General features: G+C 42.9%; 2 protein-coding genes across 4 annotated transcripts in view; one reads left to right on the forward strand and one right to left on the reverse strand.

Annotated features, from left to right (window-relative positions):
• The window catches only part of LOC147012750 (phosphatidylinositol polyphosphate 5-phosphatase type IV-like), a 74,051-nt gene extending 67,060 nt beyond the window's left edge, over window positions 1-6,991 (reverse strand). Inside the window, exons 1-2 of one of the 3 annotated variants that reach the window (XM_085853887.1) lie at window positions 6,825-6,975; window positions 5,702-6,629 (exon numbers count right to left, since the gene is read on the reverse strand). In XM_085853887.1, the coding sequence (XP_085710013.1) occupies window positions 5,702-6,393 (692 nt within the window). In that variant the 5' untranslated portion in view covers window positions 6,394-6,629; window positions 6,825-6,975. Of the gene's footprint in view, window positions 1-5,701; window positions 6,718-6,824 lie in introns of those variants that run through there. The other 2 variants (XM_085853890.1, XM_085853888.1) reach the window with 2 other exon arrangements.
• A 6,607-nt stretch (window positions 6,992-13,598) lies between these two features.
• LOC147012751 (centrosome-associated protein 350-like) overlaps window positions 13,599-15,257 on the forward strand; it is a 130,648-nt gene continuing 128,989 nt past the window's right edge. Inside the window, exon 1 of the mRNA XM_085853901.1 lies at window positions 13,599-13,619. Within this exon, the coding sequence (XP_085710027.1) occupies window positions 13,614-13,619 (6 nt within the window). The 5' untranslated portion in view covers window positions 13,599-13,613. The remainder of the gene's footprint in view (window positions 13,620-15,257) is intronic.

A 15,257-nucleotide genomic window follows, 5' to 3' on the forward strand; every position in this document is an offset into this window, starting at 1 on the left:
TGACGACCCGTGACGCGTCGAGTGAAATATTTTTTATGCAATCTTAAAACGTCTCCAAAACATCCGATTTTTACCAGAATTTCGACAACCGAGTTTTAAACGTCCTAAGCGATCGCAAAAACCGAAGACAAAATTAAAATCGAAGTTAAAACGAACTCGTAACGTTGAGCGAAGCAAAAATACTCCATTTCTCCACATCAATTTACGGAATTATGTTCGACCTCACTGTGACCTTGACCTTTGACCGATTTTGACCAAAATCTAATCAGCACTAGCCATCACCCTCCTGAATCACGTGGTGTAATTTGACATTGGTAGCTTCTTCCGTTCTCGAGTTATCGTGCCTATAAACAAACAAACAAACAAGCAGTCATAGACTGGTACTTACGAAATCGTCAACTTGACCTCTGACCTTGTCTTATAAAAGCTGTCTCGAGAGAAGGTAGCGACGCAAACCAGAAGTTTCTACGATGATTCTGTACCAAACCATCAAAAATCGAATGTTTTGGATGTTTGACCTCACTGTGACCTTGACCTTTGACCGATTTCGACCAAAATCTAATCAGCACTAGCCATCATCCTCCTGAATCACGTGGTGTAATTTGACATTGGTAGCTTCTTCCGTTCTCGAGTTAACGTGCCTACAAACAAACAAACAAACAAACAAACAAACACACAAACAAGCAATCATAGTCTGGTACTTACGAAATCGTCAACTTGACCTCTGACCTTGTCTAATAAAAGCTGTCTCTCGAGAAGGTAGCGACGCAAACAAGAAGTTTCTACGTTGTTTCTGTTCCAAACCATCAAAAATCGAATGTTTTGGATGTTTGACCTCACTATGACCTTGACCTTTGACCGATTTTGACCAATATCTAATCAGCGCTAGCCACCATCCTCGTGAATCACGTGGTCTAATTTGACATTGGTAGCTTCTTCCGTTCGAGTTATCTGTACCAAACCATCAAAAATCGAATATTTGACCTCACTGTGACCTTGACCTTTGACTGATTTCGACCAAAATCTAATCAGCACTAGCCATCACCCTCCTGAATCACGTGGTGTAATTTGACATTGGTAGCTTCTTCCGTTCTCGAGTTATCGTGCCTACAAACAAACAAACAAACAAACATACAAACAAACAAACAAACAGAAACGGAAGTCATCAATATACTTACGAAATCTTTTGATTTTGTAAGTAACAAACAGAAACGGAAGGCATCAATATACTTACGAAATCTTTAGATTTCGTAACAAACACACAAACAGAGGACGGAAGTCATCAATATACTTACGAAATATTTAGATTTCTTAAGTAACAAGCAGTCATAGACTGGTACTTACGAAATAGTCAACTTGACCTCTGACCTTGTCTAATAAAAGCTGTCTCTAGAAAAGGTAGCGACGCAAACCAGAAGTTTCTATGATTATTCTGTACCAAACCATCAAAAATCGAATGTTTGACCTCACTGTGACCTTGACCTTTGACCAATTTTGTCCAAAATCTAATCAGCACTAGCCATCACGCTCCTGAATCACATGGTGTAATTTGACATTGGTAGCTTCTTCCGTTCTCGAGTTATCGTGCCTACAAACAAACAAACACACACACAAACAAACACAAACAGATGACGGAAGTGATCAATATACTTTCGAAATCTTTAGATTTCTTAAGTAACAAGCCGGTAGGCGACGAGAGATTCGCTAGGATCAAAGCGCTGGATACGATGCTTTTCATTCTGACCGATCCACCGACGAAGATTCATTGCCAAGACGTATTGGTTCACATACAATTGTTCCTCTGCCTGGCAAGATTTTTCCTATTGCGTATTTTGCCAACTGGCACTCCTCACAGGACTCCCATTTGAAAAATAAAACCTTAATCAAAAATCGGCTCGAGTAAAATTTTCTAAATATCTCGAAGTGTTTAATTCCAAAGTCTCGTTTCTCCACATTCAAAACTGTGCGACAAGTATTGAAAATAGTGAACGTAGGTCGAGAAAAAGTATTTTTTTCGAATTTCAGCCCCGACACCCTTGGTGATTGAATCTGGAAAAATGCTGCGGTTCAATTTTGTAGTAGTTATTAAACTCTATCCATACACCGAATTTGAACGTTCTGACGTCGACGGTTTCCGAGGTCAAGGCCACTTAACATATTCCCTGGTTCACCACCTTTCCGCATTCGGAGGGCTGCCATTCAGAAATTATGAAAGATAGAGGAATGTTATGCCATCGCGATAATTAAATGGGGATGCAAGAAATAGGCAGGAGTTGGTCCGGTTGCTCTACCTACCATAGAAGCCGCGCTACGTCAGTTACCGTTTGGGTTCTTAAAACGCGGTTTTTTTTTTGGCCGCTGCATAGCAACGGGTGGTTGCTTAGCAACGAAACTCAAACGCGCACACTCCCAGCCCATATGGCACCTGTTCGCCAAGTTTCATCGAAACCGGTTTGCTGGTTTGTGCTGTGGAGCCTCGCGTTGCAGAGAGACACACACACACACACACACACACACACACACACACACACACACACACACACACACACACACACACACACACACACACACACGGAAAACCCGACAATAACAGATATCTAGCGAATCCCAGCAGACAGAAATGGGTGAAAACATAACTTTGTTCACCTTCGGTGACAGAGGTAAAAATCAAAACCCCGTGAAAAACTGCGAATACACAAAGCAGGTCAGAAAAACTGTGAATTCACCCATGGAGAAACTTCACGAATATGCGAAATACAGGGCCGCAAACGTCGAAGCAGATCTCATTTTATGAACTGTGACTACGTGAGATCAATGAATAGCGGAACCTCGAATGTCAGGGTCCAACTGTATATACAATATTTAGTACTAGCAGAGCCTCTCTGTCACTTCGCTGTCAGACCAATTAGTCGTCTAGTTTGCGAAAAACTTTGGGAGAGAAGAAGGAAAAGAAGACAAATTTACCTATGCATAGAGTGCGTTAACTCCTTCCGATCCCCCCTCCTTTGTCCTCATGTCCCGGTCCCCCCACCTTTGCCTCCCGTTCGTCCTGCCGTACTTTTCCACTAGAAATGTCACACACAATGACATGCCCCTCCGATTTGGGGGGATGGGGGAGGAGAAGGAAAGGAGGACAAATTTACACGTGCCAATTTACACGTGCTTCCACTTCAGTGTTGCCCAGGTAAAAAAGGAAATTGTAATCCGCTCTGCCACCACTACCAGGTGGCGCGACATGGTACACATTTACATCGAGAGTCTATGCCCTCCCCCCCCCTCCCACATGAGGCCATGGCCACATAGCCTATGTTATACCATACACAAAGTTGTATTTGTACACTGAGTTTGGAACTTAAAATATGTGGCCGTGCATGAGGAACAAAGTCGGGGGGGGAGGAGAGAGAGAGAGAGAGAGAGAGAGAGAGAGAGAGAGAGAGAGAGAGAGAGAGAGAGAGAGAGAGAGAGAGAGAGAGAGAGAGAGAGAGAGAGAGAGAGAGAGAGAGAGAGAGAGAGAGAGAGAGAGAGAGAGAGAGAGAGAGAGAGAGAGAGAGAGAGAGAGAGAGAGAGAGAGAGAGAGAGAGAGAGAGAGAGAGAGAGAGAGAGAGAGAGAGAGAGAGAGAGAGAGAGAGAGAGAGAGAGAGAGAGAGAGAGAGAGAGAGAGAGAGAGAGAGACAGAGAGAGAGAGAGAGAGAGAGAGAGAGAGAGACAGAGAGAGAGAGAGAGAGAGAGAGAGAGAGAGAGAGAGATACAGAGAGAGAGAGAGAGAGAGAGAGAGAGAGAGAGAGAGACAGAGAGAGAGAGAGACAGAGAGAGAGAGAGAGAGAGAGAGAGAGAGAGAGAATGGTGTTAAAGTACATAGATAAAATAACAAACAAAAATATGATACAATAAGGCAATACTACACAATAATGATGACTGCAGTACCTCTGGATAGACAAGGTTTCGAGTCTCGTTGTTGGGTGCCAGAATTGAGCTTGGCCATTTTGATGAGATGATTTGTAATACTGCCTACCACCGGGTGGCGCTATATGATACACATTTACATATAGAGAATTGGGGTCTTCTCACCAACCTGAGCCCCCTACCATGTCAATTTGAAAAAGTTTTCTTGCATCTCCATTTGCCAAGAGGATTCCAACGGTATGCAATATGATGGGGTTAATACCGGTTGGGCTGATTCTATCGATGAACAGACAGACAGAAAATACAACTTTATAAATAAAATAATAATAACTGATAGTTAAGGTGCTAAGCAGGTTTTAATTTTTTTTTATTTTTCAAAAAGTTTGTTTTGTAATCTTTACCAGATCTCCTCACTTTCTAAAATATCCATTGATGACCATCTCAGCCATATCAATGAAAAGATTTCTGCACCGACTTGCAAGAGAGACCAGTTCGAGTTTAAGTACAGAAAATAAAGAGTAGGATTATTGGCTCTTTCTGCTTTCGTTTTCCGATGGAGCAAAACCATCGATTTGAATGTAAATTTAAAAGTGACAAATTTCTGATGACACCATACAGAAAAGAAGAACTTTGAATGAATCTTTTTTTCTTCGTTCATATGTAGCAATGCGGGCTGGCAGCATCATTGGCTGAGGGCATGGCTGTGGTGCCGATGCAAAGCCCTGTGCTTGTTAGGGCAGGAATTTGGAATTTGTTCCATGGTGCCTGCGATAACTCGCCAACTCTTCCCGAAGGATACCATGGGATCTTTAACATCCACCAACAAATGCTGGTAGATGGGACACCCGTTTAACGTCCATCCAACATCAGAGGGAAGGCACACACATTGATGAAACACCCTGCTTGTGAAACACCAGGATGACAGTTGATAATTACAACTGTGTCAGGATTCAAACCCAGGTTAGACAGCTTAGAGGCGAGTGTGCGTATTTCTTGGCCATCCTTTGAACAAATAATCCATAAGGATTAGTTGCTGATAAGACATGTCTGGGTCAGCCAGTTCATCTTCCTATCTGAACTCATGATGTAGGTGGAACTCAGGTTCAAATCCTGCATACTAAATATGTTTGTCCATCGTTTAGTAATGTCCTTGTAACTCATCAAAAAGTAAATGTCTGTCCTGGATGTGATTTAGGTATAAGCCCTTCCATGAGGCACATGCGAATGTAAACATTTTTTTTGTATAGAACCACACAAAGGAATCAGCAATGTTTTCGTCTTCTGAAGGTTTGACCACTTGGCCAAAGAGAAAGCATTGTGGTGGTCGTATGGCAGCTTAGCTGCCGGGGTAGCTATCATTTCTTGAAGCGCGACTGTCGCTGATGCAGTGTGCCCCTCTTCCAGTACATACACTGGTACTGGTACTCATTTCACCGACCTCAGAAGGATGACAGGCTGAGTCAACCCCCTGGTGTATTAATTCAGCGGCCGACGGGGCTTGAACTCAGGACCCTAGCATCCCAAGGCGCCACCTTAACCACTGAGCCAACACCAGGCTGAGCAAACATTTAAAATGTACATCTGTAAAATGAGGATTAACCATCAGCATTTCCCAACACAACAGCATCAACAGGAGTCAGGGATTCCTCATTTCATTGACTAGCAGCTAATGTGAACATATTCAGGCTTTTTTGTAACTGGAAAGTTTACAAGGCAAAAATGTCACAAAAAAAGTTGGAAAATAACTTGTAACTCATACAGGTACAGTTGTCCCAAAATAAACATTTTCTTCACCTACCTGTTTCTAGCGGTGTGTGCAGGAATAGGGGGAAGCACACCAAGCCTCGAGCTACTGGCGATTGGAGAACCATTTTCAAGCACATCTGACTTGCTTGACCTCAATGATGGCTGTAGGTCTAAATCCCGTCTGCATATGGTTACACGGTCTCTCAGCCTCTCGGTGCCTGCACTGGCGGGGCGTTGGAGGGGAGGGAGCATCGTTCGTCGTCTGAGATTCACTTGGCCATCAGAGTCAGACCCAATCACTCCTCGGTACAGATCACCATCTCGCTTCGGTGCTTGATTCATGAAACCTTCACTACTTGTAGAACTTGAACAGCTGAGCTGATAAATTATCCTCGCTGTGCTCTCGACCTGAACTGGATTAAAATCTGAGATTGCCCCCTCTGAACCTGACAGGACTGCTTTGAGCTGGGGCAGCGTCTGTTCGAGACGTTCAGGTTCCAACTTGTCACGTGGATCGGCACATCGCCTGACCTCCAGCACTGAATCTAAGCCAGGGTCCACGGACGAAGCTTGTCTCAGTGGGTTGGGTACCCCTGAGTTTGTGAAAATTGTGGGTTCCAACAGGTGCCGCCTGCGACGCCTTGCCGATCCATGCCGACGGCCGGTTCCCTCCGAGGATGAGCAGCCCACTTGGACAAGCTCAGAAATTCCAGACTTCTCACTGTCTGGCGGATGGGGTTCCATGACTACCAGCTTGAGACTGCTCTCGGGTTCTGGAGAATCAAATCATCGGAGGAACTCACGGTCCCCGGAAGATCATCCTTACTAGAAACGCCGAGGTCACCGCAACTTCAGTCCCTCGTCTTCACATCATCATGAGGTTCACCTGGTTCATTGCCGACATCATCATGAGGTTCACCTGGTTCATTGCCGACATCATCATGAGCAAAGGAAAGACCGGTTCGGTGCCTTCGGTCAATCTACAAATGTACAAGAAATCACCAACTCAAACAACCTTTACCTCTAAGTTACACACGTGGATTAAATCCTAGTCTCGGGTTAATTGATCAACTCGAGGGATAATTAAAACATTCTTGCACCAGCACAGAACGTTATACGTGTCACGTGATTGTCTTTCTGTCCTCATTCTGCAAACACTGACAGAAAGAACATACCTTTTTTATCGCTAAACAATCCCTTTAATGGATTTCCCTTCACAATTCGTTTTACATTATTCACTATTTGACACGTTTAAGGTAAAAGCGAGAACTCGAAAAACTGGGACGCCTTCATCCGGGCCTTCACTTCGACAAGCGACATGACGTTGCCAGGCAACGGAACTTCGGCGGATATGACGCAAATTCGACAAGCGACATGACGTTGCCAGGCAACGGAACTTCGGCGGATATGACGCAAATTCGACAAGACCTTTTTTTTTACGTTTAAATAACACAAAATATGCTTGTGAAAATTGACCGTGATTAGATGTTAATTTAAGGTACATGTTTTGATATAATTAACAATGTAGTCTTAATCTGAGAGATTCCCCCATGACTTCTGAAGAATGACGTCATTTTTAAGGGAGGGCAACGGCGCCACGTCAGAGATATAATTAGTTCGGAGGGGGTTTAATGATGGAGTGCCCATTGGCGACATGTCTACGATGGAGCTCGTGTATAGAAACATAAATGTGCCACGTTGGTGCATGGCTGCATGCACATGAAGCCATCGTTTGAATTTACTCCAAATTCCATGTTTGGATTACCTGTGGATCAGCACTCGGTGGCTCATAATGGTTAGACGGTCATGCTGGTCACCAACACTTCAGGATTAAAGAGGAATTCTTCACATTGTTGCCACTAAAATGCACAACCAGAGGAGTTGATATCTTTTATAACAAGGTGAATAATTCTTTTGCAGAAAGGAATGGGCCTTTGGAGAAGCTCGTCGCCATAGCAACCGATGGTGCGCCAGTGATGATCGGGCATCGTACCGATTTCGGCGCAACGTGAAAAGCCAACCCTGATTGAACTACCACTGTATCATTCATGAACATTGCACTTTGTGCCAAACTAATGGGGTTTTGATCAAGTTATGTCTCCTGTTGTTAGAATTACTAGTGCGTGCCCGTACGTGCAAAAAAAAACAAAAAAAACCTTTCAAACCGCGTGCCAGAAACCGCTTGACAGTCAAGACGTCAATTGTGACATCATATCAAATGAAGAAGAAGAATTGTGACATCAATTGTAATGTCATAGCACCGTGTCCTGTCATTGGTTTGGTAAATAAATGGCCATCACTTGGGAAACAGCTGAAACGGATGAAGAAGAACGATATCAAACTTTGAAAAGGCACATACTCAGGTCCCCAGCGTCAATTGTGATGTCATATCAAACGAAGAAGAATAATTGTGACGTCATAACACGGTGTCTTGTAATTGGTTTGGTAAATAAATGGCCATAACTTGGGAACTACTTGTCCGATTAATATCAAACCTTGAAAAGGCACAACCACAGGGCCCCAGCAATATACCTGGCAAGTTTCAATTACATCAGACCAGTGGTTGTCAAGAAACAGCGGTCACAGACAGACAGACACACAGAGATTGCTGGAAATATAGATAGACTATTACGTGCCCATACGTGCGTGGCCGTACGTGCAAAAAAATCAAAAAAACTTTCAAACTGCGAGCCAGAAACAACAACCACACAGGCCGTTCCTTAGCTCTCGTAAACGACGACTGGATTGGGGCATTGTGTTTATCTATAAATGCAAATAAGAAATCGAGAAATTATTAGAATACAGGAAGTCATCACTATCCGGAAGTGGTGCGTGCCCGTACGGAATGTTCACATGCATTCCACGAATTATCACTTGTATTGAAGTAACAACTGCTGTGATACTTACACACACAGAGTTAATTAAAATCAAGTTTACCTCCCTGTCTTTGCTTGCCATGACATTTGCTGCCATTGACCACTGCCACTCTTACGCCACGGGAACTAAGGCACCGATCCCCATCGTAACCGGCACGGCCCGTGACGTCATCGTCGGCCGGCCGCGCACCGGCAGACGCAGCAACGTGTCTTGTCATTGGTTTGGTAAATAAATGGCCATAACTTGGAAAACACTTGTCCGATTAATATCAAACCTTGAAAAGGCACATCCTCAGGTCCCCAGCAATATACCTGGCAAGTTTCAATTAGATCGGATCAGTGGTTGTCGAGAAACAGCGGTCACAGACACACACGCACAAGCACACACACAGATTGCTGGAATTATACATACATTAATGCGACTCATGCAAGGACTAAGCAGCACCGAAGGTACCCAAGAAACGAAGATGCCACCACCCAATTATCAAACGATGTGTGGCTGCTTGATTTGGCATATCTAACAGATATGCCAGAAACATTGAACGCCCTGAACTGTGGATTGCAGGGGAAACAGAAGACAATTGCCGACACGATTAGCGCAGTGAAAGGTTTCAAGTCGAAACTTAACCTTCTGATACAACAAGTCCAGAAAAGGAAAATACAACATTTCTCTTCTGTACTCCTAACACAGGCAGAAAGTGAGGTTTCTGTCGGAATTGTGGACATTGACAGGTTCAGTGATTTCCTGACCAGGCTTGGCCAAGAGTTCAACAACAGATTTAATGATTTTGAGGAGATGGAGCCCTGTGTGATGTTCACTTCAAACCCCTTCATGGAAGCTCATGTTAGTGGCATTTCTCACCAAATTAGTATGCTGTTTGACTTTGATTGTGTCCGTTTGGAAATGGAGATTATCAGCCTTCAAAATGACATTCAGTTGAAATCAGGGCAATCTGCCACAAATTTCTGGAGTCTCATGGACACTGAAAAGTACAGTAACATTCACAAAGTAAGCCTGGTGTTGACTAAATGGATAGGGTGGTGGGCTTGGGATTCCAGGATCCTGAGTTCAAATCCCCCTTGGCTGTTGAATTAATACCAGGTGGGGTTGACTGCCTGTCATCCTTCCGCGGTCGGCAAAATGAGTGCCAGCTTGCTGGTATACTGTGTCAGAGTGGTGACCTGTCCAGGATTGTGTCCAAATACCCAAGGAGACTACTTAGGCAGCACCAACGCTCTGCACAGAGTATGGTCCCAATGGATGGATGGATTTGCAAAGTATCAATGAAAGCGGCCCACCTATTTGGCTTGGTTTATCTTTGTGGAACTGCCTTTTCTGACATGAACTGCATCAAATCTAAATTTGGAACCTGTCTGACAGATGAGCGTTTGAAGGACCCCATCACATTTGCCCTTTAAGGATACACACCAGATTACGCAGTACTGGTGCGCAGTATGCAGTGTCGTTTCACACTTAAGTAAAGGTAAAGATCTATTTTTTCTTCACTTTAAATGTGTATTTTTGTAATTGAACTGTCATCACTGAATTTGTACCCTTACCGATTAATGTTTTCAATTTATGATATATATTGTTACTGTTGTGGGGGTAGGTGAAATAATTTAATGGGGAATTTAGAATTGTGTGGAGTTGCTGGGTCCGTGGACGAGTAGAAAGCAACTCGTTGTAATTAAGTTAGGGAATCTTTGAGCTTAAGTGTTACATGTCTCCACACGAGGAGTTGTGCAGTGTTAATTACCTTAGGGAGGAAGAATACGTTCCCCAATATGTTATTGACCTCTGTAATTTTCCCAATGGTTTTATATTTCAAGATCGGCAATAAAGGTGGAAAATATTGTCCCGAAAACCACAACAAACGGGCAGAAAGCCCCTCCTTCCCAGGTTTGGGGGAAAGCAGGTCACGCCCCGGAGGCAAAGGAGATAGAGCGCACAGGGAAGAGGGTGTAGGAGGTTCGTACTGCATAGGACGGGATATCGGTGTGATCGAGGTCGAGGGCAGGCAGGCTTGCGCACATGTGCATTGTGGAAGGCTTCTGTCTGGATAGAACGGGAGATCGGCAGAGCACACACATGAGGTCTGTGTGAGGAACGCACGAGGCAGGTGGTACCTTTGGAAAGAGGAAGGATGGCACATTTTGAGCCTTCGTGTGGAAAGCTGCTTGCGGATTGCCTGGCGTATGTCTGCCCTGCCATGAGAGAAGTGACGGCACCATTTGCGCACGTGTGCACCTGCTGGTGGAAGTGCTCCCCATTCCGAGTTTAACAAGGACCAGCTCTGGGCCATGCTGAGTACCAGTATACTTAAAAAGGGGAGGTTTTCTTTTCATTTTGTGTGACCCTTGGTCTATATTTTCGTCTGTGTGCAAGGCCTCGACTGTATGATTTACATTACAGCGCATGCGCTGTATACAATTGCACCGAGTTTGAAATGTCCCCAGCATCGTCTACCACGTCTCCGGTGGGTCCGGTGTCCCCCCATCCCCTCCCCCCCCCACGTGCCTCAAGACAGCCAATGACGGCCGTCCGGTAGATGGAGTGCGTAACCTCGACGGAAATGGCGACAATTGACGGAAATACCCGAGTATTTCAATGGAAATTTGTGAAACTAATGTGTTATATATGTGAAAACCATTTAATTTATTGCTTGACGGTAAAAAAACGAAGAAACACTCCCTCATGTACGAACGAACGAACGAAAGACGTCATTGCCGTCCACCATGGCATTTCGCGCTGAACGCAGAAAGCTAAGTTCTTCTTATGCCATCATTCTCTTTAATAATTGCCATAAACAAGTGTTTCGTCATGCATTAGTAGTTGAAATTTACTTACAACAAGAACGAAAAAATAATCTCCTCAGATTCAACAAGAACGAAAAAAACCCTGAAAACATCACGTGCAGGACAAGACCAATCGAGCTGAAGGAAACGATACTGTAACTGCACTGCTCCTGATTGGTCAAGGGACACCACGTGTGTTGTGTGGGCGGTGTCATGCACGACGATTCCAGGCTATGTTCTTCTTCTGCCATCATTCTCTTTAACATTAGCCATAAACAAGTGTTTCGTCATGCATTAGTCGTTGAAATTAACTTACATTCTTTTGCAGCCTCCTGCCACTCTGTATCGAACGATTCCATTCCTTCTGTTATATATAAAGGTGCTTATCACAATAATAACAAGATTTTTACATTTCAAATATTAAGTACGCTTTTTAATTGTTTTTCAACTGAAAAAGCATAAATTGCGTATTTTAACATTAGTGTACTCATTTGATTCACCACACGCGCTGTATTGAAGGATTTCACTCATTATTATTATTATTATTATTACCTGTTGAATTATTATTGTCTTTGTAAATATTTGTGTATGTTCATTAAATGTGTTTATTTTGACGAAATTGTATTCGTCCATTTGTTGTGGGTTTGCGGATAAACCCCCTTGTGCTGTCCAAGTGCAGTGCTCCTGTGCCATACTCCTCCACCCATCCGCCATGCCCTTCGAGCATGGGTTAAAATATCCGTCGATCAACGAGTCAACGCACCTCGTCATAATAAGGAATCACTCGGCCGTCCGGAGAGGTTGGCGGTGTTAACCGCCCGTCACCACAAATTGTGTCGGGGGATTAACTTGGGCCAGCCACCCCCGCCACAATACACACACACGCACACACACACGCACACGCACGCACACGCACGCACGCACGCGCACGCGCACGCGCACGCGCACACGCACACGCACACACACATACACACACGCACACGCACACGCACACACACGCACGCACACACGCACACGCACACGCACACACACACACGCGCACACGTACACGCACGCACGCACACACACGTTACAATACAATGTATGGATGTTATGAGCATCAATAATTTACTCAAACCATCCACTAGTGTTTTCTACCATCATAACAACTTTGTTATTGATACCGCTTCGTTCGGGTGAGAAGAAACCAAGTTTGTCATTTAGTAATCTTTAATTCACATTGATCAGAATCTTCAAAAACTTATAACTGAAGAGTTCATAAAACATGATACCTCACACAGTGTTCAGGTATATATATATATATATATATATATATATATATATATATATATATATATATATATATATATATATATATATATATATATATATATATATATATATATATATATATATATATATATATATATATATATATATATAGGAGGGCCTTGCCATTTGTGGGTGTTATGTTCTTTAAAATCCCCATGAACAGCAAATCCACAAAATTTGGGGATAATGGAGAAAATAGAGTTAAGGACTTCAACTTTAAAAATTGTCCACTGTACCCTTAATAAACATGTTTGTGCATTGTTTTGTGCTGTTATGAATAAAATATTTATTAAGAACATAAAATTAAGCATTATTATTATTTCATTTGCAGCCTGTGGCTGCTGGTTACATAAAGGATAGGAGCACAGCTGTGCTGCTGATACAGTGCCCCATTTCCAAAAAGTTGGTACTCATTTTGCTAACCTCAGAAAGATGACCGGCTAAGTCAACCCACTTGGTGTTGTTTAACAGCTGAACAGGGGTTCAAACTCAAGACCCTAAGATCTTAAGCCAGCTATCTTAACCATTAAACTAACACCAGCCTTATTTTCCTGTCCCTGTATCTAATATCTATCGATAATTCCAGCAGTGTGTGTGTGTGTGTGTGTGTGTGTGTGTGTGTGTGTGTGTGTGTGTGTGTGTGTGTGTGTGTGTGTGTGTGTGTGTGTGTGTGTGTGTGTGTGTGTCTGTGCGTCTGTCTGTCTGTTTGGGGGTCATAAGCACTGCCCATTCCATAGGCCATGCCCTCCAACCGTCCAGAAATCATCACCATCTTTTTCTCTCCACGTAGCTCAGATTGTTTTTAAGGCCTCATGTACATTTGAAGACTGAACATCGCATCTTCTGTCATTAAATTAAGATAACGTTTTGAGTATCTTCAAGTTGAGAAGAAAGTAACATTTTGATTATAACTCAAATGAGGTAATGTTTTGCATGTTTTGTCTGCAGCGATCGCGGCAGCTGTCGAATATACACCGCCCAATGAAGGTATGTTAATTATTATATTATAGAGGAAAGAAAATAGTGATATTTCATTTTTTTATTAAAAACTGTGGGACATCAAACACAGTTACTTTCTGTCTGTGAGACAGTGAATGTGTCACATATAACTCATTGTTTGTTTACCAGAGTTTACAATGACTGTTACAAGCAAAAATATCCTGTGTTTACTTCCTTGTGAAGTATAAAAAAGATATTCCTACACATGACGTCATCGCACAGCGACGTCTGCAATAGCAGGAATGCATTAATAATTAATTAATTGGAGCCTTTTCGATAACATCCTAAAACTCATGGAAAAATGATGTGGTCAACTGGAGGATACACAATAAGGAAGAAAATCCAAAACGGTGGAGTTCATTCAGCCCATCATGCCTGCGTGAACACCACACCAACCCAAGATACAAGAAAGAAGATACAAAAAAAAAAGTTTTAAATTAATGAAAGAAAAAGCTTTTGTATTTTTTTTTTTGTATTTTTATTTTTTATGTTTTTTTTTCTTTTCTTCCCCTCGGAGAGGGGGCATGGGCTTGGTTAAAACACACATCAACCACACAACCCCCCTTAATGAGACAAGACCCCACCAACAGCACTCCGTACACAATCACCCATCGATACTCAAACTACCGAAAAGTCTCATCAACATCCCCACACCCCTCTATCTCCATTACTTCCAGGTACCTATCTAATTCTGATTTAAACTTATCTACTTTTTCTGCTGCCACAACCTTTCCAGGGAGACCATTCCATGCATTAACTAATCTGTGAGAGAATGACCCCTGTCTTACTACCATCTTAACTCTCCTCTTCTTTACTCTCAGGCTATGGTCCCTGGTTCTGTCACTGTCTACTCTGTTGAATAATTCATCTTCACTTATTTTATCTATACCTTTCATTATCTTAAACATCTCTATCATATCTCCTCGTAACCACCTCCTTTCTCATGAATAAACTATAAAGCCTTGTCTCCTTCAGCCGCTCCTCATAGCTGAGTCGAGCTAGGTCCGGAATTAATCTTGTAGCCCTACGCTGAACCTCTCTGGCATCTATATCCTTCAGGAACTGTGGTGACCAAAACTACACACAATATTCTAGATGTGGCCCTCACTAAATTGCTGTACAATGTTAACACCACCTCGTTTGATATATAATTGATCCCCCTCTGAATACACCCTAAAACCCTATTTGCGTTTCTGAAAGCTGCCTGCTTCCCTCTCATATCGATGACCACCCCTAGATTGAGGATAGAAAGTTTATTTGCTGATTACTATGAGAGGGAGAAGAAAAATAAATTAACAAGAGTAGGAAAATTCATTGAAACATGGCAGTTTCGTGTTTTCCTCCAATCTTCTTTTTCTTCTTCTTCTTCTTTCGGGTGCTCCCGTTCGGGGTCGCCACAGCGGATCATCCGTATGATCCGCATAGTGATTTGGCACATGTTTTATGCCGGATGCCCTTCCTGACGCAACCCTGGTCGCCTCTTACGACACAGGGATATCGTGTTTTCCTCCAATATATATGTATATATATGTATATATATGTATATATATAAATATAAATAACCATATACATATATATCCATATACATATATATATCCATATACAAAAAAAAGATAGCTCCAGCGA

Source organism: Eptatretus burgeri, chromosome 14 (assembly GCF_056783735.1).
Source record: "Eptatretus burgeri isolate ZD-2024b chromosome 14, Ebu_testis_v1, whole genome shotgun sequence".
NCBI classification, from domain to species: Eukaryota; Metazoa; Chordata; class Myxini; order Myxiniformes; family Myxinidae; genus Eptatretus; species Eptatretus burgeri.